Below are 24,110 nucleotides of genomic sequence, written 5' to 3'. Positions count from 1 at the left end.
TGAAATTGTGATAGAAAAAATGAAACTAAAAATAAAATGAATTGACCAAAATGGTCACTTTCTAAAAGTACACGTATCAAAATAGACATTTTGAGAGTACATTGATTGAAATGAACCAAAGATGAAACTATAGGGACCAAAACGAACATTTTGAAGTATAAAGACCAAAATACACCAAAACTGAAAATACAAGTTCCAAACTAGTATTTTAACAAAAAAAAAAAAAGAAAACTACTATTTTGTTTAGTGAAATAAAGTAAAATAACATAATTAGAAAACATACTTTGCTTATTTTACAAATCACACCTTAAAAATAATTTCTAAAACTCGGGCTTAATATGATTTTACGAAAATACTCTAAGATAAAGACAGAGCAAAGAATGAAAGAGAACAATAATTCAAAACATACACAAAAACTTCATCTCCAACTTTTACAGTTGAAATATTATATATACAAAAATTTAACACAGTAAAATTTTGCACCTTCCTAAAATAATTTTCAGCTCTGCTCCTACTCTAAGACGATCAAAACTATGTTTTTTTCTTTTTTTTTTTTTTTAATTCTCATAGTATCAAACTATATAATAAAAATTGATAAGCCCTACTCTTAAAAGTTATTTCAAATTCAAAGTATTCGAGGTCAAAATTAGTTTCTAGAGAAGTACATTAGAGATGAGCTTTTAATTATTTCAACAATAATAGACAGATGCAGATGCATTTCTTGTGATAATAGGAACTGTTAAGTTTCAAATTTAAAAGCAATTTATATATGAAATTCTCCATTAAATTTTGGGAGTGGTCAAATAGCAAGGACATGGTGGTCTCAGGTCTAGTCGTGTATAGGGCTAGAGCCTGAAGTCACACGCAACAGTTGCTGCACTGCACATGCTTCTAAATAATGGGCATCCACTACCTAAATTTCATTATTTGTACGCCCACCAACAGGGGTTATTTTAGTAAATTAACATGGTTTAAATATTAGTTCTATTTTGAAATATTTGTTGTCCAATTTATTTTTGTCTCATCAAAATTTTAGTATCACTTATGAAATTTCTTAAAATGTGACATAAATTTGTATTGAATCATTTTTATTTTATAACAAATTTGTAAATAAGAACGAAAATATCACTTTTTCAAAGTACAACTGCCAAAATAAACAATTCCAAAATTATATAACTAAAATGAACCAGCGTCAAATATATATATATATATATATATATATATATATATATATATATATATTAATCTAGATTTTGAACATAAATGGTGGTGTTTTGAAATTCATGAAAATAAAATAATCAACCTACTCAACAATCGTGGGATGGCTCAAGTGGTCAATGAAGGCCAATATAAATAACAAAGGACTTTGAGAGAATGAGTGGTAGGGACAGGTGGTTGACCATAAACCATATGCTACTTGAACATTGGCTCAAAATAATAAGACACAAAGCATATAATCAATAAATTCAATACATAGTTTTTCATGTCATTTTGAGCCAAACAATGATGATAAAAAAACCAACTAATTCTTTCATGTCAGTATAAATCTACTGGCCACTCTAAACATAGTTCAACTTATTAAAACATTGATAACTTTCTCGAATCAGAAATTCCCCACAGTTATAATATTACTGAATCGGAAAAAGTAAAAGTAAAGGAAAAAATGTATGAACGTACTATGTACCATAAAAAAAATATGAAACAACAAACTATTTCTTTTGCAAACATGCTTTCTAGCATCTAGATATCAACAGGAAGAGCAGCTAAGAAAGCCAAGGTGAAAGGAGAAGTAGACTTGCCAAATAGGGAGCACCATGAAGGAAGCTTTGAAATTATCCTCTCTGCTTTTGGAGTTAATCTGTTGAAATCAGTTCGCAGCTTTAGAAGTGGAGGCTGAACTCTGCTACTCTGTACCAACCTCGTGGAGTTCTTTTTCCAAAACAGAGTTAGAACAAAACTTTTGGGTGCGTCCCTCCCTCCTGAAAATTGAATAGTATACCACCCATTCACACTGCTCTTATCGCCAACTGGAACCAGTTCCTCTTCGCCTGCACGAAAGAGAATAAAGGCATGTTCGAGAGTGTTTTTAGGTAAGGCGAAAATACTTTTAAACAGTTAAAAGTACAAGTAACTTGAATATTATATTTGACTACAAATTCAAAAGTGTTTTTCAGACGAGTCATTAACGTATTATTAATAGAGTGTTTTTAGCCCCCAATGGGCTAGGCAGCTCAGTTGGCAAAAGCTTGAGGTCTCTTGATCCTAGTAGCTTAGAGGTCTCAAATTTGAACCTTTTAATGAGTTTAATACAAAAAATCCTTGATGTATCCCGAGTTCGAACCTTGAGTCTGGTGCGGGTACCCCTGGGAATAGGGGAGCAAAGCTCAAACTCCTAGTAATTAAAAAAAAAAAATAGTGTTTTTAGCTTAGCTCCTCTGTCTTTAACCCTTCATCACACATTTCCCCTAATTACTGTGTGTGCACTTTCTTGCACTATTTTCTCTCTCTACTCACTTTCTCTCACTAACTTCTCCCTCACACCTCTTACAGATCTCTCTTCATACCCATTTTCTCTTACTAACTTTCAATTACTGATCGAACTGCCGAATTGGAAAAATTGAGTGCTACCCGACCAAGGATGGACGTAAACTTGTAGGCTACGAAGGGTAGGGATAATCGTCCAGGTCTCTTATTGTGAAACAAAAAAGCCACCCGCCACAACAGGTGGGTTGGTTCCTCTGTCGTTGTCAGGGAGCCCATAGCATAGGAAGTTGTAGCTCAGTCTATCTTTCTGCTCAGAATTTCTCTACCCGCACTTAGCCTCCCTCCATGCTTATACTTTCTCACCTAATATCTCATCTCTCTTCACACAATCTCTTACTAGTCTTCTCTATGCATACAAATTCTCTCTCTAATCTCTCTCTGCACACAATTTCTCTCACTTATGTCATTTTTTAAAAAAATTTAATTGTTTTCATTTTTGTAATTTCTCTTTTATAATAAAAGCAATTTTGATAAAAATATTTCTGGTAAAAGCACTCCAAACAGGCCTGACAATCCTTCCATTTTCAGCATTTTGATCTACAAGATAATAAGCCTTTAATCTCTTTAGAACTCGAAGACACACAGATCCTCCTGTTAAAGTAAGGTTTGTGTTCCTGTTCATGTTAAGCTTAGACCTATAACATAGTCAGCATTAAAAACTGATATAAGTATAAATGACATAGAAGTATGGAACAGAACTAAGGAAATAATAAACATTTATCAATTGTTCATTACCTTTAAACTTGAAATCTTCGATTTCATCAGTGTTGATACCAAGAGACCAACGTGTAGAACCCTTTGTATCAATTAAAATATTTGTAATTCTTCCATTGCTGCTAACATCACTTTCAACAAGAAGCGAGGGAATATCGGACTCGTCCCACCCATCTTCACCATCATCATGCGTCCAACAACCATATTTGACAGAGAAGGTAACAAAATCAATAGTTTTATCTGTCCCGCATGTAAATCCCTCTTTGATATGTTCAATCTCCTTCTTCAACTTTCCGGGAGTGGTAGAGAATAGAGATACATATGAAATAGGATCTTGCTTTCCACCATATTTTTCTGTTGTGTCTACGACATGGACAACCTGCGACAATAATTCTTTTAGAATTATAACAGCAAACTCTCTTATGCTACATTATTCCAACTATATAAGCAGAGCAAGTATTGCAAAATGCCCATCAACTAATCTATTGACTGGGTCATCTCAAACCATTTAGTTACAGCTAGAGCTAGTCAATTCCACCCACATGCGAAATTTCATCATAGCTAGCAAATTGAAGCATCGAGATCCCTTCTTTTTTCCTATTTTCGTGCTGCTAACCTTTCCTCTCTATTTCTCTAATTCAACGTCCCTGTGTCCTAAATCACTATGGGTAAACATAATCTCAAGTTAAGAAACTAATACTTTCCCATAATATAAGAATGAGTTGTCTTGAAGCCAATTTTTGTTATCTTTTCTTGGTCTGCAGTTTGTTTCTTAAGCGTTCCAAAAAGTGTTCATCAGTACAGAAGCATAGCCTTAAGTTCCCTCAAATGATATAACAATGTGATAATGTTTGATCAATGAAATAATAATTGAGTTGTATAATGCAGGGAACTCCTTTTACAAAATGATGTGAAGCTTAGTATGTTCGGGCAATTCAATCGCCCGAAAAAGAATAATAAGTGAACAGAAGTTACAATTTGATCAAGGGAAAGACAGAATAGAAGAGGTGCCAAAAAACTTACATTTACAGCTCTGGCAGTGTCATCAGTAAATGGTGGGACGATGCCAGACATCACAGCGGCAAGTGAAAGGCCAAACAGAAGGCAAGTTGCAAATACTATTGATCTTTTTGCTCCTACACCACAATTATACAACTGATACTAAGTAGATTGAAACTGCCTAATGATAACAGTCCAAAAATCTGATGACGAGCTGAAGAAAATATTAATACAAGAATCAAGAGCAATTGAAGGACATGCTCAAATCATCTTGGTTTCTACTACTATCTGTAAAGGAAAGTTGATGAAATCTCCAGGTCAAGGCAATTCTTTTGAGAAGAGGGATGGAAGAGGAAGGGTCACACTGCGGATTAATTGGACCCACTGTCTGTTGCCTAGATTGCATGGTTGATTGGAGGTCAAGAAAACACTGCTGAATTTGGCAAATAGTTGTAGATTCCCAAGCCTTTTAGTTTATGGCACCATGTAATTGACAGCAAACGGGTGATGGTCGTGGCAGTTGCTAGGGGCCCATTTGGTAACGTTTCTATTTCTTCATTTTTAATAAAGTTGCATGACCCCAACATCCATTGAATTCAAGTATGATAAAACAATCTTTTTATTTATGTTTTGGAACAAATTGGAAATGGAAACAATAAAGAAAGAAACTTGTTTTGGTTGTTTCCAAAATTTCTATACAATTTTGAAAGTGTTCTAAAAAAAGAAGAAACAAGAAACATTAGTTGCAAAATACTTAGATTTCTTAAGAAAATTGGAAACGTAAAACAAGAAACAAGAACGTTACTAAACGAGCTCTAGAGGTCCTACATTTATTTTCACTTCCAGCCTCAGTACTGGTTTAATGAGATTGTTTTCAGGTTTGGTTTTGGTGACAGGATTAGTTTTGGGGGAAACAATTGATTGGGTGTTGCATTTTGGTGGCAGGGTTCCTTTGCCCGGTTGTTGACAGCCATCATTTAAAAATATTTTATGCCCTTGTTAACGAGATATCTCTTGTTTTGGCATTCACACCAAGCCTCTCTATAATCTCCTAGGTTGTGTGTAGGATCCTTTATCAATTTTTGTTACTGTAACTTTGTTCCATTAATAAAATTATTTCTTACCAAATATTGAAAATGTAAGAGACAGTTGAAAAACAGAGAGACCACTGTTTGTAGAGACCACTGTTTGTATAATAGTGTCCCCAGCACAAAAAGTTCTCCTGTCATAGTTTACTTAGGATCAACCTTGATTAGAAGGCTCTTCCCTAACCAACACCCCCCGCCCGTGCAAAAAAAAACAAAAACAAAGAAAAAGAAGAAGAAAATTATGCCAACAAAAGACTCAACAACGTTAAAATGTTTGTTTCTAATAGTCTGTTAAAAAGATATCTAGATGGTGGACTCACTTTAGAAGTGGTATCAACAATGCCTACACGTCATGCACTACAAAAAGATAAATATATCAACTAGAGAAAAGACCTGAGAGATGAAGATAGGACAATAGATAGACAGATTTCAGACACAAGATGACAGCAACAAAAACAGCAAGTATCAAACTTCCCAGCCACTCAGGAGTGCTACCTGGATTCCTGCAAACAATGAAAAATGTATTCTGGATATATCTTCACAGAATCTTACAAATCAAAGAAAAGAAAACCACTAAAAGAATGGGGGGGGGGGGGGGGGGGGGGGGGGGGGGGGGGCAGAGAGGAAGCCCTGAGACATGGATGATCCGGGTATGAACCAAGGAAATTTTTCTAATATTTTCTCAGATGGACTATACAGTAACATGCCACAGTGTAGTATAAAAGCAGCCAACCAATCGAGTGACACAACTATTCTTGGCTCTGCAAAGAAGGGTATTCTAGTTATTAGTTATCCTCACTATGGAGCTCATAACTTCCTTCTCGCTTATCGACTCAGTAATCTTCACCAGCCTCTACCTTTCCACAATTTTAACTTTTTAAGTCAGAGGAAACGTTTACATGGAATTTGGTATTTGGTAATATTCAAGGCCAGCTTACAGTCTTTTCATGACCAGAAAAAAATGTCTTTGTTCCTTCCTCCATGCAGTGAGATTTGAGGTTACTTTCCATATAGAGATAGGTTCAAGGATATTGGAGCTCCAATGTTACATTAAGTTTCTACGTTTACATAATACCTTATATAAACGGCAAACCGTTTCCATTTGAGAAGATTAGTTAGATGATATAAAAGATATAGAATAAGTCAAGAATTAATTCCATGGGATAGCTCGCAAGAATAAATTGAGAGTCTGATTATATATTATTTAGTTGGATTAGTTTTTCAACACCTTCTGGTGGTTCATCGAGAGGCAGACCTTGGATAGACATCCAAGGAATGGGAACGGCGTTCTCCAACCACATTTTTTACAAAGTCTCATCGGGAGACAGTGTGAGATTTTTGGAAGACATATGGATCTATTCATCTCCTCTTTCAACTTCCTTTCCTGAGTTCTACGGTCTTTCAAGCAAAAAAGGTTTGGCCATAGGGGACTCCTGGATCACAGAGACAGGGACATGGGATCTAGGCATGAGGAGAAACCTCTTTGAAAGAGAAGTAGAAAGGTGGGCAGCCTTAACAACTAAGTTGGATGGAGTGTACCTTGGTCATGGCAGAGACAGAATATGGTAGAAAGCAGATTCCAAAGATATCTTCTCAGCTAAATCAGCTTTCTTGGCTCTCACAACCCCTTCCTCAAAGCTGAACGCTGCCACGGCAGCCATCATTTGGAACTTCAAAGTCCCGAAAAAGGTGAAGGTGTTCCTGTGGAGGTGTTCCTGTGGATGCTTTTTTACAGAGGTACGAATACAGCAGATAAAATCCAGAAGAAGCTCCCTCACTTGGCGCTTTCCCCGACAGCTTGCAGCTTATATTTGAGGAACTCAGAGAATGTAGACCATTTCTTCATCCACTGCCCTTTTGCTTCCACAGGTTGGAACTATATGGCATCTCTTTTAGACTTTTCCTTTTGTTTCCCTCGGCATATTGTAGACTTTATTACAGAAGGTTTCGATGGAAATGCTCTCAAAGAAAAGCTTTTATTCTTTGGAATTGTGCAGCGAGGGCGGTCCTTTGGCGGCGGGAAAGAAATAGTAGAATTTTTTAAAATAAAGTCGTCTTGATAGATTCTTTTTTTGTGAATATCAAGCATACGGCTTCTTGGTGGGCTTCTAAACACAAGAAGGATTTTTGTAATTACAGTCTTTTTTTTATTATGCAAGATTGGAAAGCTGTGATTGTATAGTCCTTTGGGAAGGATTATCTCCACCCTCCGCCTTTAGGTTGTTTTGTCCCTTCTTTGAGTCTCCTTTCTAATATACCATCCTTGTCTCTTATCAAAAAAAAAAAGTTGGATTAGTTTGTACATGCACCTTTATTTTATTCAATTTAAGAAATTTTCTCTCCCCTTACTTTCTTAACACAATTAGTTGAGCTGGAGGAGGTTAACAAGTGGGGTTGAGGCATCTATAGGAAGGGTGTCAGATTGGCTCCTATACTAAATCCTTCTTTAACTTTCAAACTAGGAAAGATAAACTTCTTTCCAGCTGGTAACGAAAGCTATTTAGAATATAATATATATAAGAAGATTAAATCCTTCATTTAGTCATTGCCCATAGAAGGAATTAATACTACAATAAGTTCTAAAAAGACTCCCCACGAATTGACTTAATCAGAGCTGGTGTATTATGCATAGGAGTTCAGAAGATCAGAACCATATCTTCTTTAAATGTGAATCCGCAAATGGATACTGGAAAAGGCTCTTTACAAATTTTGGCCTTGGTGCTTCCATAACAGCTTTAAGAAAAACATTTCCCAGCTTCTTTGCTGTCATCCCTTTAAGGACAAGGCAAAGATCATTTGGGTGATGGGTTCAGATTTCAGAGTTACTCTATGGTTGATTCAGATAGAAACGGTTGATAGAACTTTTTTTTTCCTGATAAGAAACAATTTCAAGCGAAATTACAAAAGATGGGGGAATGGGTCCCAAGAACCAATGGAGTTACATGAAACTTCTCCAATTGATCAAAAGAGAGTCAAAACTATACGGAAAAAAATAGGGATGAAGATTTACACCAAGTAATAGCATGGAAGATAATTATAGCAAAGAGCCTATCAAAAGAGATCTTCTTGTCTTTGAAAAGCCTATGATTTCTGTGAATCCATGTGTTCCAAAAAGAGGCCCTGATGATCGATTGATCGATTGATAGAACTTTTTGTGATTAGAAATTGAGGATTCAGGTGACTATAACGCTTTTGAGTGGGTTAATATATTACATTTTAAAAAGTATTCATATAAAACTTTTTTTTCTACGTTTTCGACATTCAGAAACTCATCTCCAATTTTTTGTTTTATTAACACGGACACACCTTCAGACCTTCAAAGTCTCTTCTTGCCCTTCTCCTTCCAACTAGTCTTCTATCCTGCATGGTTGCACTAGACTACTTAAAAGAATCATGCCCCTACCTTATCATTGACATAGCAAATCAGTATACAATTAAACCAAGTATGAAGTAACTACCAAGGTACAAACACATTCATGCACATTACTGAACCAGCCCCTTCCATGAAATCACTTGCAATCTCCCAATATCAAGTTAACAAGTTTTCTCTTCTCTTGTTCATACCTTCCATGAGAAAATTACACTAACTTCCAGCTTAATGACATAAAAAGCGTACCTATCAAATCGAACTGAATTTCCAATGATAACGCTAACCAAATGAATAATAGTTCCAGCCGAAACTAAAATTGGTACCATTAAGCCCATCAGCAATGTAGCGAGTTTGAGAGGCTTTGGAAATCTTGCAGGGGTTAAAGTTGCTTCAAGCAAGCCATCTGGCAGTGAGAACAGTGACTAGTTTAAAAGAAATGCTTTGAATTGAATTTATTACTCAACACAAACAATCTACAGCAAGTATTGTCAGAAAAGATGGGGCTAAATTCTAAACTTACATGCAAATGCTGGAGAAACTAACCAAACAAGAGCTAAATAGGATGATCCAATTTTATAGTAGTTGCCTATAATCAAAACAATGAGCCACTGAAAAGATCCCGCTTTAAAGAACCATCTCTCAGCCTCTAACCTGATCAGATCTGCACGGGTAGCGGGCAACAGCTGCTCTCTTGTGGAATACACATTTGATAAATATGTTTGAAGGATAAGAAAACCAACATGTTGACCAGCCAGTGCTCCAAGAAAGGCTGGGGCAGCAAATAACCCAACTACCAAAAATGGGCTAGCAACATAGGGAGCAGGTGATGACGATATTACAGGTAGAATGAAGGCGACAGAAGCAGAAAAGCTCAGTGAAAATATCCACATCAAAATCAAGCTCAAACATGACAATGCCAGCGAAACTGTAGCTGGGAAACCACCCATGACTAAAGATGTAGTCCATATAAGAAGTGACTGGATGATCACTGAATTGTGAAGCAAGGTTGCAAATTTTTGACGGTACACAATCATGTATGACCCCTGTCCAGTAAGGCACAATGAACAAATAGCAAACTGAAGAAGGAAAAAAACCAGAAAAATGCATATGGTGCAAATGAAGACCAACTTGAAGGTTCTGAAGAAGAAATAAATGAAAACCAAAATACATATATATATTCCAAATATTTTCTTTAATTAAAAAAAAAAAGCAAAAAACAAATTTGAAAAAATACACCCAAGTAACCCCCGTAATATCTCCGGTATGTAGCTCCAAACAATTTCTTGTGGTTATATCACATGCTTTTGTCACATTTAGTTGCCATGCTGTTGCTTGAATCATGTGTAATTTTTATAATGGTCACTTCTTACATCTTCGCCAATTTTTGGCATGTACTGCAATCCGTTCGGGGATGGCCAAATTGCATGTCCCAAGTGTTATTTCACTTCAAGAAATGCACCATCAGTAGAAGCACTAATAGGGCTCTTAAAAAAGTTTAGTTCTCAGTTAGAAGCTGAATCAAGTAACTTTTATATCTTTTTTTCAATTTTAAATTCTACAAAATCTACTTTTTACCTTTTTTTAGGAAACAGATCTGTTATACAGAAGTAAACAAACGAATACATCTGGAAGTAGGACAGATGTCCCTACTTAAGAAGCTATAAGGGTCTAGTTCAAAAGTGAAAGAAAATAAACTCCACCCTCACAAGATGTCTTTCTTTCAAGCTATCTTCAAAGATATTTCATGCACCTTTTCAAAGATATTTCATGGTGTGAAGTGGCTTCACAGTGATCCATAAACCATAAGAATCTTATCTTATATGCTCAATGTGTTGCTTATCTTCTCTTAATAATTATATTCCCTTATACTTTCATGAGGAAATTCCAATCCATTACGTTCCCACACCCCCCATTGAAACATTGGCAGTCATAGTTCTCAAGCAGGTGTCTATTAGAGAGAAAATATTTGAGTGGAAAGGAAACAAAGAGTTAGAAATCTATGACAGAAATGAAGTCTTACCAAGATGTCAAAATATACAGCTTTGTCTTGGTCAGAACTCTGCCCTTCTTCCATTACACTGTCCTTTGGAAGTTTAGAGGATGCAGCAGCATGCAACAGAAAAGCAAGCATATTTTCTCCAAGATGTTGAAGAGATCCTGGTTTTAGAAGCTCAAACTTGTCATTCTGCAGAATGAACATACATAGTAATGGAAGTTAACATTGATATTGCACTAATATTTTCATGTAGATTCATTTGCTCGCTAATTTTTCAGATCATTTTAGATTTGAGCATAAGCTTATTTAAGTATCAGGTGGCCACGAACCTAGATAATTTACTCAGCCTGCTCTACAAGCATTACGTTAATTGCTTTTGCAAATTCATAATCCCTACAAAGAGATGATTAAATATCTCAACTCTTCAGCTCCAATCACCGATTTTTTCATTTTTGCATTTACATAAAGAATAAATGAACAATGGTTTGGTGCTCTACAAATAGTATTAGACCAGATTCTGACTACTTACTAAATGCATCAAAAAAATTATAAAAAAAAAATACCACAACCATATTTGAGTGGCTGCAGAATCAGAGAGAGACTCAATTGTCTCATGACAACAAACAATTTAGCTGTAGATGTAGAGCATGCAAGCCATCATATAGAACTACACAACTAATTATGGCGCAAACCATAATAGCTGCATCTTTATATCTCCAGCTTATTTCATGCAGAGTTGACTGGACTATAAGATAATGTAACGAGTTTGATAGGTATAGTGGACCATTAAAGGATGATCAAGTTTTGATGACGGTTGTTTATTCTAAATCAATTAAATGAAAAATTGCCTGAACTTCATCAATACGCAAAACACATCTCTAAGAGTTCTTACAAGAGATTAAGAACCCAATCCTCTGGTCGTCATTGAATATAAAACCTCACGTGAAAATCCAATAAGAAACTTCTAGATAAAGTCTCCAAAGAAAAGAAGTTAACAATATATAACCTTTGTATGATAAACTGCAGAGTTGTCCATATATGCAAAGTCGAGCCCCGACAGACCAGCAAGTTCTCTGTAAACTTGGAAATCCGTACCAGACTTAATGGCTCCAGAAGTAAAAATTTCCTACAAGATCGAATTCACTCTTTGCTCATATCTATGGCAATTTTTAAGTTAAATATATATTTTTTTAAGTTGATTCAGAAGGGAAATTACAAACCTGGGGTACTATTTGAGCAGACGGGTATTTTGCAACTGATGCAAAAGTCTCGACAGCCCATGGATGAGAACCAGTCTGTCAGAGGAAGAATCACGAGAGAATTATAACTTCATAACTGGAAGAAAACAGTTAATACATAAACTATGTCACCTGGGTGACATGGTATTAACGTAATGATTCACAGCCAAGACCTGAAATATTACAGACTTCCCTCCAATACCAATAGCCTCCAAATCAACAGCCAGGCGAATGGTTGTATTCCAGGGATGCTGCATTATTAGATTCTACATCAGTTCTACCACATTAATCACATTATCCGACCGTTACCATGTTGTGCACCTCATTTTAATATACAACAGGAGTAATGTTGAAAGTACATCAGTTCTCTCATTTTTCACGTGCACAAATATAAAGATGGACAAAGCAATCAACATAAAGCTTTCAGAAAAAATCAAGTAGGCCAATTGTGTTTTTTTTTTTTTTGATATCCGTGAGTATCCGGGTCTGCTTACGTGCACCTCGACTAATCTCACGGGACAACCACCTGACCCTACAACATTTGATGCCAGAAAACACATAAGAATTACTAATTCGTAAGGTAGGTAGTCATCGGGGTTTGAACCCATTCCCTCTTAATTAACCCCAGTCTTTTAGACCAATGAGCCACCCATGATAGTTAAGTAAGCCAATTATCGAAACACATTATTATGCGTTCGGGTTTTTCAGATAACATACGAAAGAATTTTGACTTCCTTATTATGCCATAAAATATTAGAGTAAACTTTACTACACAAATAATAATTGCACAATGAAGAAGCACTAGAAATGCAATCCAACTGAAGCTTGACCTTGAAAATTGGCAGAAGAAAATCCTGCATTTAAAGTAATTCCAACCTGAGTCATAAAGCTATGAGCACCATTGAGACCCTCCTCCTCGCCGGTGTTAAATAAAAATATCACACCATTTTTGAATCCATGAGCCCACTGAGAAACCCCCCGGGCAAGCTCTAACATAACAGCAACACAAGAGCTACAATCCCCTGCTCCTTCACTAAAACAATCATATGATATTATTTTCAAGGACTTCGTAGACAAAATATAATAACAGTAAGAACTGATTGATGAGAATAAATTCATACGTCGAGAAAACAGTGTCGATGTGAGAAGAAACTAGAATTGTATTTTCTCCAGCTTCATCAGCATACTTTGGCAAGATCCTTAATATTACATGATATAGATCTGAATAAATAAGTGTTTTCCCCCTAAACAGACCACGAGTTAGACGATTTGCTCCAGATTTTGCATGAAATGTTTCCACTTGAACGTCAACTTCCCAGTGAGCTGTTTTCTTTATTTTTTCTGCTGCTCTCAATACATACTGGGGAAAAAAGCACAATGTTAAATATCTAAAAGTGCTAGTGCAAAAGAAGAACAAGTAGATTGATGTTGATGTCGTCCATTTAGCTCGATCCCAATGAGATGGTTTCTTCGTCTTCGTCTTATTCTTTTTCTTCTTTTTTACATCATGAGCACAAGGTTAAACTAGGCATTTCCCAGAGAAATCGATAATTCTCTAAAACTTGAAATCCTTAGAAACGGGAACAATAAAAGGCTCGGCATGCATATAATTCAAATATATATTTTGAACTATTGGCATCTTTACTCAAGGGATACTAATTTAAACATGATGTGACATGTTTTCCCAATGATGCTTCAGATTGACCATAAAAAAAAATGATAATTGGGGTTGGTCTGAACTTGACGAGCAAAACAATATAGTTCTAAAATATTAAACTGCAAAACCATCATTCCAATAATAAAATTCAGATTAATTCAGGTTAGACTAGCTATTGGTTCTATAACTCCATGCTCAACTATACAAAACCAAACTTAGACTATACATCTTTTCTCTTTTCCTCGCTTAAATCTGATTGGATAAAACGTTAACTTACTAATAAATAGACAAAATATATATCAACCTAGAAAAGGGATTAACCTCCAATGCGATTTCAAGTGCATCAGAGCCAACAGGATGAGGACCTAGTGTAGTTAATGCCTTGACATGCTTCAAAGCCTCAGCCTCCGAGAAACCTCTTTTTCCAGCTTGTTCGGCACTAAGGGGGATAGGCAATTTCTGATACTGTTGTTTATAAACGGCCTGGAAGCTAAATAAAGTCAACAGAAGCAAGGACAGCCATACATATGGTGACCTCTTCGTCCTTCTTGCTTGTGATGTGGTCTGATAAGCCCTGTCATCAGTTTTGGGAACATTTTCTTCTCGCTTGTTGAGTGGTTTACGTGACGCTGATGAACTTCCAGTCCGTCCCATTATTCCTTGATAAATAAGAATCTAAAACATCGCAGACGTCTGCTTGAGGCAGAGAAAAAGGGAAGGGGAGTCAGTACAATAGCTCAAATTTGACTTGTTAAGAACAATCTATTTCACCGTACATTAAACTACAGTAAGCACAAACGTCATCTAAAAATCTCATTTGTTCAGAAACTGAAAATTCATTCAGAAAATAGCATAAAAAATGTACATAAATCTGTCCATTCGATGCATGATTAACGAGAGATTGATTGATCGGAGTTACATATCAATTAAACGCAGTCAGAAGCTGAATTCCAATCCAAGCCACGATCGTCTTCAGCAGACAAGTAAGCGCAGCCAAAAACATATATTATCAAACACAACCAGTAATCCAGATCAAGACGGATCAACAAATTGCAAGAATCAGAGAGAAGTAAAAAGCTTCTTTACATGACAAGTAATCAGTGCCAGAACATATTCTCAGCTCAACCGATTTGTATGGCGACAAATTGTTCATCAAGTAAGACAAATATCTGAGACTCGAGCAAGTGACAACAGGAAAACAAGCGTGCATCGGAAGAAAAAGATAACGAGTACGGTAAACTGGAACTGGAACAGATTCATCAAGTGGTGAGCAATTCATAGAACGAGTAAAGAAGAAGCATGGAGAATCAAAATACCATATTCGCGCAGAAATTGGAGACTGGGGAGGAAAAATTCGAGTGCTAAACCGATTGTCTTTGCCTCGGGTGGAGATTGATCCGCTCCGTGCAGGTCGTTCGGAGTCCACTGTCACTATGGCTTACGTCACGCCGGTATAATGTGACGAAAGTGGCATATGGGACGGATCAGAATTTCACCGTTACTGTGAATTAACGGTGTTCCCCCCCCCCCCCCCCCCCCCCCCCCCCCCCCCCCCCCCCCCACGTCATACCCTTCTAGGTTGGGGCTTGGTTTTTATTTTATCTCATCATTTAAACAACCGTGAGGTTACTTTGGGCAAACTTAAGTCCGTTGATTTTAGCAAGTCCCGACTAAGATAGTTATGGTTGGATTGTACCAAGGAAAACCATTCATTTTTGTTCTTCAGGTTTAAATTTAACTTTTATTTGGTTATGTTTGTTTGATTAGTTTTTAATTGGTATACGAGGTTGTAGATCCGTTTAACGTATGTTGTATTAGACAATTGGAGTTTCTCAAATTACATAATATGAACATTGAAAAATATGGTTGAATATTGATTGAATATCGAGAAATTTACTGATTTGCATTTTAAATTAGAATCTAGTTACTTTTATTAACAATAAGTAGATGGAACGATGATGAAGGGACATTGTACTATTGGAACTGGGTAAAATGAGATGGATGGATGAATATAAAGAGACAAAAATAATAAAAAGTAATAAATCTACCAATTTAAAAAATATATATAGTATAGTTGTCAAAACGAGCATAGCTCAACGATTATTTGTATATATCTCAAATCAATAGGTTGTGAGTTCGATCTTCAATCCCAAAATGTTGTACTAAATAATGTATGTTTGGCAACCACTACATCAATTATGGTAAGTCAGTCAATTCAACTCAATGACCGATTAAACATAGATTAAAATTTCATTGACCAATTAAAGATTAAATTAAAACTTCACGAGCCAATTAAAATTAAATTCAAACTTCACGAGCCAATTAAAAGTTAAATTCAAATTCCAGCGACTAAATATGCCACTTTTGAAACTCCAACGTTCGTTGAAACTGAATTTAAATCTCATAGACAATAAAATAATAAATTTTTAAATTAAGAGACAAAATAGAACCCAAGTTCATCAATGTTTTTTTTAGTAGCATAAAAATATTTATGGTCGACCAATATTAGACATCTGTAGTTTTATTAGTAATTTTTTTTAAAATTCAACTGCATATAAGATGTGGTTTCTTGTTACATTTTGATCGATAATATATATCTTAATCAAGTGAACCAAAACAATAAACAATATACCAACAAATACTTAAATTAATAAATTACTTAAATGTTTTAAAATTTTAGGCCATTTATATTTCAAAAAATTGCTTGATTTCATTTTCATTGAAAATAAGCTCTCACATGTTTATAGACAATCGATAATCTGTGCAAATCATCCACACTTCAAATTTATCATATTTCTTTAAATGCAACAGTGAAAATAAGAAAGTATTGAATTTCCCATATTAATCAGAATCATATATAAATTTAATTTTAAAAAATCAGATCCTTCACAAGTGACTCCATTAACCATCTTAAATAAATAAAAAGAAAAAGTCGAATAATAAATATAGAGAAGAGAAATTTAAGGAGGGCAATATAGGAACAATAAAAATCAACTTTGAACGGAAAACAAACATTCCGCCCGGCCCGCTGGCATAAATTGGGCCAACTATTATTCGATCCGATTCATCGGCCACTACAGAGATCTCACAGTCCAAAGGCGACACGACGTGACGCAGAGACGTAACGACATGTCGGCTTAGTACTCGACATATCTTTCGACTTGGCGAGACGAACTGAAACAGTTCTCCAGGTAAAACACGAGCAGAGTAAACACAAACAGTAGGTTCTTTTGGGCGATCTCCGTCATATTAGGAAGCCATGGCCGGCCTCCATCAGCCCTCAATTGCTCCGGTGAAGAACGGTCTCCCTCCCCAAGAACTCCTCGACGATCTTTGCAGGTCTTCTCCGCACTCTCTCTCTATTCGATTTACTGGTTTTGCTACGAGTTCTGTGTTCGTTAGGTGTGGAGATCTTAGGGTTTTTAAGTGGAAATTGCTATGAGCTTGTTTATTTTCATTCTCTTTCACATTTTTTTTTCATTTATTGCTTCCGCCGACTGAATGTCGTATTTTGCTTTTTGCAAAACGAAGCACGATGGTAAACATAGCGCCATGAACGGGCCATAAGAATTATTCTAAAAGTCGCTTGGTTTTGTCGTTGAACGTACTTTGCCGACATATCTTCATTAAAATGAGTGAATTGTCAGTTTAGTTAGTTGGCAACTGTTCTTATTGATTATGAAAAATATATTGTAGTAAATGGGGATTCAGTTAGATATTTTTATTGGTTTAAGATGCTATATTAGTTTAGTTTGTCAGTTCTGATGGCCTTAATATGAGGGTGAGCATTTATTTTCTTTTGCAAAAACAAACGAGATACTAAATCACAAACCACTTAGAGAGACAATTAGGAAGATGGATATCTGACATAAACTTAATAATTTCCTTTTTACTAGTGTTTGTATTATTGAAATATGATATATAAGATATTGGTCGAAATGGATAGATAGAATGCAAAAAGAATTTCCTCCATGCAACCGAAACAGCATCAGCCATTTTGGAGGAAAGAATTGTTTCGAGTATTTTCTTAAGATTTATGAGCATTTTTCTTTTGGATTATTTTGCCTATTGCAATGTTATAGCTCCAACGTTCTCATCAATCTATCACTTTTTCTCGATATGCAGCCGATTTGTGTTAAATGTGCCAAAGGAAGATCTACAATCATTCGAGAGGATTCTGTTTCTAGTTGAATATGCACATTGGTTCTATGAAGACAACTCAGTAGAAAATAATCCTTCACTGAAGTCATTTAATTTGAAGGAGTTCACTTCGTTATGTATCCTTGGCAATGGCATTATATGATCCGTTGTCCTTATAATGTGTTTGGATGTTTTAAAATTTCCATTCTATGTTTAATAAATGAAAATTCCTTCTTCCTTTTGAATAAGTATATTATGTTTCTATTGTAAAATAAAACAACAAAGTCGTGAGTTTGCAATTTAGTATGAGGTTTACTCACTAGCAATTAAAAAAAGCCTAGTATCATAAGTTGTTAAGTTTACATATGATAAAGGGTAAATTACACACGAAAAGTGACTCTCATTCAATATTTTACGAAGATATATATACATTACGGTCATTCTTCATTATCAACTACCAAACTGAACAACTTGATATTACTAATGTCAGTCATTGTTGATACATCTTGAGATGCCAACTCATGGATGATACAGTCCGAGTCAGGTCGAATCACCCAATTTTTTGGTTTTCTTTGTGACATATCTCATACTCATCTTTTGAGACGGTTATGGCTTGGTTGAGTCTGAGTTCTAAATCCATGACTTCCACAGCCCTGGGGACCTTTGTCACGTTATTATTTTCTTTTATACATACATGATATAGTTTTGTAAATTTTTTAAATTAATTAAGCTTCTTGTGGTGAAGTTTAAATATTTTTACTACATGCAAAGGCGGATGTCTTAATTTAAAAATTAAGATGATGCCAAGGTATAACCATAATCTAATTCTATACTGTTTTTTCTGGATATACTTGTATTCCTTAATTTTCTGCAGTATTTAACAGCTGTGATGTTTTGAAACCATATGTGCCCCACATAGATGACATATTTAAGGACTTCACTTCCTATAAGCTTCGAGTTCCTGTCACCGGGGCCATTATTTTAGATGAAACCTTTGAGAGGGTGAGTGTTGATTTGCAAATTTCTTTTATTAATACTGTTATTGATTTATTTGTATTAATTGATTGAATTATTTTGTTTTGTACACTTCCCATGTTCGTGCTTCCTTTTCTGCAACCAAACAGTGCTTACTAGTAAAGGGATGGAAAGGGTCAAGCTGGAGTTTTCCTCGTGGCAAAAAGAGCAAGGATGAAGAAGACCATGCTTGTGCCATTAGAGAAGTAATATTTCTCTTTCTTTTTGGGACTCTCATGACGCTACTTAAAAATTCTTTTCAGTGTCCCTTTTTTTTATTATTATTAATGAAAATGCCTGCTTTATTTGAGAAAAATGATATAATACAAAAAGAAAAAAAGAAAAGGAAAGTCCAAGACAACAAAAGCTTGAAAAAAAAGGCTAGCTAATACAAAATTATTACAGCAAAGGGCTCTAGTTGATAAAGAGTGAGAGAAAAAGGAAAAATATTAAAAGATTTAGTTAAAGAAACTCAAAGGGAAGCATTGAACCTAGCCCCTTCACCCATGATTCTTTGCACCTCTAAAAATTCTCCTATTTCTCTTGAGCCAAATGTTCCAAGAACGCAATGAAAACAGCCCACCAACAAGCTGCTTTGCTATCATGGAAAGAAGGATGAAATAACGCCTCGATACCTCCTAGGCCCTTAGTGGTAATGGAACCTACAATGACATAAAGCTTCCGTTGATTAAAGTTTTGTGGACGTGAACCAGTTATTTGCCATCTGGTATGATTTGTGCTAAGCAAAAAGGAGTATTGAAGAGGTTTAATTGCTTCGGGGTTTTAGCTTAAATTACTGAATTGCTTATATTTGTACCAAAACAATTCTTTACTTCGCCACTTGTCCATGGGATTTATTTTTCATTGAGAATGCAGGTTTTGGAGGAAACTGGTTTTGACGTGTCAGCATTCCTTATCAAAGAGGATTTTATTGAATTGATGTTTGGACAACAAAGAGTGCGGCTCTACATTATCGCTGGGGTGAAAAACGATTCTTCCTTTGCGCCACTTACTAAGAAAGAGATCAGTGTATGTTTGCCTTCTCAATTTTTGTCTTCTTCAACTTAGAAATTCTTGAACAGAGATTTTGGATTTTCCTTTTCAATAATGGACAGATGGAAGTCTTTAGGTTGATCCTTTTTATATTTAACATGCTATTGGGTTCAAAGCTATTTTGGTTCTGTTTTCTAGCTTTCGATCTTTATTTACAACTTTTATACTGAGCGTTGACAATTTGGTAATTGGTATACCTTTCAACATCTGAGTTCAAGTTATCAGTACTTCCTATCTTCTAAGTGCCTCTATTGATTGTTTCATTCATGTTTGTTCCTCTTAAGGCCGAATTCTTAGAAAAATATATCATTCTATAATGCAAAGTAATGACCCAAATGACATATGGTTATGTTTTTTGGAAGCAGGAAATTGCATGGCACCGACTTGACGACCTTCTACCTGCCAGTGATGATGTGATATCTCATGGAATCACTGGTCTCAAGCTTTATATGGTGGCTCCTTTCTTAACGTGAGCAAGCATCGTTTTGTAGTTTTCTTGATTTTCCTAAGCTCGCAGTTTAGTTTATGTTTAGTGGAATCAACATTTTGATGCAGGTCACTGAGATCTTGGATTCTGACACATCAGCGTCCTGTGGTTCCTAATTTTGACATGCCTCTTAAAGGTAATCAGTTTGTGACTTGCAAATCAGGACCTTTAGTTTTGATTGTCAAATATAATTTCGATTGTTTGTTAGCTCTTCTTAAATAAAGAACTGGAAGGAACAAAAATGGTATCAAATATTTGGAGCTTTTTCTTTATTAAATCTAAATACAATTCAGGGAACATTTCTGAAAAGTAGTGTTGTCAAGCAAAAATAACCTTCAAAATTAAAATAGAAACCGAAAAACGGGTAAATGCAGATGTCATGACCAGTGATCAAGGATATTTTAGGTGAAAATAGGGACCTGATATCATTCTTTTCGATGGAATTTCATGTGCAAACAGCCAAGATATTAGTGGGAGAACTGAACAAATTGGTGTGACAATATGATCATTCAGCTACCATCCATGTGAAAATTAGATGCAACGTTTCTCTGTCATATCTCTGTCTGGTCTCGAACGCATTTTCCATAATTTGCAATACACTTGGCTTATTAACTTTCTCGTGTTCTTTGCGAAAAAAAAAATTATAATAATAAAAATTGATATACACTTGGCTTATCAGACTTTCTCGTGTTCTTTGCCAATGAGCTCTGTTGACACCATTATAAACTTTTGCTATTCTCTCAGGAGTCACCATGTGGAAGGTGAAGAATAGCTCGATGAGTAGTAGCTCGATGGTATTAGACAACCAATCCAGTAAATCTGATTCTGATCCAGGAAAGAGCTTCAGAAACTTCAAATTCGATACTGCCTCAATCTTGCAGGCCATGGAAGGTGCTTTTGCTGCTTGAATTTCAATAAAAGCCTCAAGCGCTTGTTGTAGAACGATCGGTAGCTCGGGTCTCACATCGATTTTTCTGCTTACTGTTAGGTTTTAGATGTATATTTGTCTGATTTTGTTCTTGATTTTACATGTATATCATGTACAGACTCATTTTGCCAATCACTGAATAAGCTGGTTTTTAGTTTGTATAGAGAAACTAACATTTGTGGAGATATGGAATTTTTCTTGTACAAGGTTTAGAGGCCCAGCTGTGATTCTATGCCACTGATGAATCTCACCAAATTGTTGAAATTTTTAAATGTGTTGGAAATGAAGCAAAAGTATGTTTTTTATGAGTTCAACAAACACATGGGTAGGGATTCGAATCTCGACTTTTTTTTATCAAGGATATATGTATTTAATTGTTTGAGTTATGTTAAGATTGGTGCAAAAATATGTTATTTAAATTGGAAATTAAATATGTAATTAATGTTGGTATACAGAAGAATTAGTACTCTCTTTTCAATAGGGTAGGTCTCAATTCCGAAATAAATTTGTTTTTTTTTGTTAAAACGATTAATTAATTGCTCATGTAAAATTTAAGAAATAAAATAAAATATTTAAGAATGGGAGGGCTACAAAATTATACTTAGAGGCTTAATATTTAAAAGGAAATATATAAAAAGGAACACATGGAAAAATATTTAAATCAATAACTTTTTTGGAGTATATAATTCAAACAATTACTTATAAATTATTAAAATATATTTAAAAACCAAGAGAATTGCCAATAAATTATTATATATCATAATAACTCATTTTATGTTTTTTTTTTAAGGAAAAAGATGTTAAATTAAATAGAAGAGGAAAAGAATATGCCAAAAAATCGAAGAAATATGAGGGAGTGCAATATGAACCTGAGATATATTCATATCGACTATCATAATAAAATTACTAAAGATAATTAAAATTATGTTTATTATATTTATAAATTAGACTTAAATGAAAAGGTTTGAGGTGAACTATAATTCAATTTGATTTTTCAACCAATAGATATAAACATGAAATGAGAAATAAAATTATCTCCAAAAAAGAAAAAATTGAAAAATAAAATGTATCGATCTATGTTCAATATGTTAAAGTAAATATCTTCGTCCTCTAAAAAAAATTATAAATTCGAATCTACACTTTCGCATATTTTTGTACTTGTCCCGTACGTTGCCACTAATGTTAGTTGGTGATAAATAACCATTTCCTTTTAGCAAATAAAAAACGAGCATTTGAGACTATTTTATTCGCTATTTCAATATTCATCAACAAAAATAAAAAACGTGCCAAATATAATAATAGTCCACTACTATTATTATTTTGTGCCAATTAGTGCTTACAAACTTATTTTAATTTTAGGTCCTGACAGCCATTTAACGACAGACTTTTTTCCAATAATTTCATCGATTATTTTCTTCAGTAATTTCATAACTAAAGTTTGAAAAACATAGGGAAGATGCCTCTTTCGATGTCATTTTACATTTAAAAGTCCGACATGGTGATATTGCATAATTGAATATGTATTTTTTTTATAAATTAAATATATGTATTAATCATTATATCGATTCAGGTGTTTTATGTTCGTTTATTAAATAACAAATTATGGGTGGATAAAAAACTATCATGAAATTAGTCAATTTTATAATAGAATTTAGGTTAAACTACATCTTTAGAAATGTAAGCATATACATGCCATTGGTAAAAATTCTAATGTAACAAAATGAGTGGCAACAAAAAAATCTAATATAATTGTTGGTTGTGTTTTAGAACAATATAGTTCTAGTCAACTTACTACTTTTCAATGAAAGTAATGCTTAGGGTTTGATTCGAAGTGTTTTCAACTATGCGTGATTTGTTGGATTGTCATGTTGTTAAAATAAAATGTGACATTGACGAATTTATGTACCATATTCACATGATAATTTGGTCATGTTGGAATTTTGTTGTTTCTCAACCATGACAGAGACATTTCATGAGCTATAATCAAAGTACGACCATCAAAATCTTTAGTATGTTAGGCGTGTAATTATCAATTTGGTTATTAATTTTTAAAAATTCTCATTTTACCACTAACATATTAGAAATGAGCAATTAAGTTTTTCGTACAAAATTAAGTTAATATAAATGTGATGTATCCTTGATCTATTATTTTATTAACGTATTTGAACATGTAGACATGTCACTTGAAACAATGAACTTTGTTGATAAGCACGCTAAATGATAGATGGGTTGGACTTTACATGTTAGCTTTTTTCTAGTACAACAAGTGGAGGTGGAGATTCGAACTCAGAGATAAGTGTCTTAGTACATATAAAATAAAATTTAGAAAATACTTGGTTCCTTCTTCCTCTTTCCACCCTAGGGAGTCAAGTTTTTTACACAAAATTTTAAATGGAAAAAATAAATAATGACACTTAAAAATGAGAATGTACCGTCTGAATTACCAAGACTCACCAAATTTCTTTACTTGTCTAATTTCAATTTCACATAAATTAATATGATCCTTGGTTTTTTTTTTCGCGCAATTCGAAAAACATTTTGTTAAATTTAATTTTTGTTGAGTCAATTTTTTCTTGCTTAACAAAATTTGCTAGTCCAATTTTTTGAAAAAGTTAATTCCAACCAATTTCCACCCTTGATCAATACAACATCCAAAAATAGCTGTCTAGTTTATATTTGAAGACAAGATGCATATGGTCACAACATTTTGGTTTCTGCTCTGTTTTCTTGCCTTTCAATTCTTGGTTGGCACACCATAATAGAGATGCCCAAATATTTCTCAACTCTAATAATTTTGATTTCCTCCTCTTCACCATCACCACAAAATCAAATAATAAAATATATTTAAAAAAATGTGGATTGGAAAACACTTCATAAATTTT

The 24,110-nt window shown here is 34.5% G+C and overlaps 2 protein-coding genes across 4 annotated transcripts; one reads left to right on the top strand and one right to left on the bottom strand.

The window, feature by feature from the left end:
• Positions 1-1,504: 1,504 nt before the first annotated feature.
• Positions 1,505-15,105, bottom strand: LOC111010006 (Zn-dependent exopeptidases superfamily protein). Of its 3 annotated transcripts, none has more exons than XM_022283264.2 (14): positions 14,923-15,105; positions 13,928-14,299; positions 13,071-13,309; positions 12,826-12,982; positions 12,123-12,200; positions 11,932-12,006; positions 11,718-11,837; positions 10,736-10,900; positions 9,236-9,758; positions 8,962-9,118; positions 5,739-5,848; positions 4,282-4,394; positions 3,280-3,637; positions 1,505-2,048 (listed from the first exon to the last, which is right to left on the bottom strand). In XM_022283264.2, the coding sequence occupies exons 2-14, from the start codon at positions 14,258-14,260 to the stop codon at positions 1,741-1,743; spliced, it is 2,736 nt and encodes a 911-aa protein (XP_022138956.1). In that variant the 5' UTR covers positions 14,261-14,299; positions 14,923-15,105; the 3' UTR covers positions 1,505-1,740. The 3 variants fall into 3 exon arrangements, with proteins under 3 accessions (XP_022138956.1, XP_087973027.1, XP_087973028.1); XM_088116901.1 differs by lacking the exon at positions 14,923-15,105 and adding an exon at positions 14,693-14,874; XM_088116902.1 differs by lacking the exon at positions 8,962-9,118 and having other exon boundaries at positions 9,367-9,758.
• A 1,674-nt stretch (positions 15,106-16,779) lies between these two features.
• LOC111010222 (mRNA-decapping enzyme subunit 2) lies at positions 16,780-21,448 on the top strand. The gene is made up of 8 exons (XM_022283574.2): positions 16,780-16,945; positions 17,732-17,883; positions 18,621-18,748; positions 18,871-18,966; positions 19,637-19,789; positions 20,179-20,282; positions 20,369-20,436; positions 21,045-21,448. The coding sequence occupies exons 1-8, from the start codon at positions 16,866-16,868 to the stop codon at positions 21,206-21,208; spliced, it is 945 nt and encodes a 314-aa protein (XP_022139266.1). The 5' UTR covers positions 16,780-16,865; the 3' UTR covers positions 21,209-21,448.
• Positions 21,449-24,110: the final 2,662 nt, after the last annotated feature.

This window comes from Momordica charantia, assembly GCF_013281855.1.
Source record: "Momordica charantia cultivar OHB3-1 chromosome 9 unlocalized genomic scaffold, Mcharantia_2.0 BLBB01000009.1, whole genome shotgun sequence".
Lineage (NCBI taxonomy): Eukaryota > Viridiplantae > Streptophyta > Magnoliopsida > Cucurbitales > Cucurbitaceae > Momordica > Momordica charantia.
The sequence above is the reverse complement of the archived record's forward strand: the minus strand, read 5'-3'. Positions and strand labels throughout refer to the sequence as shown.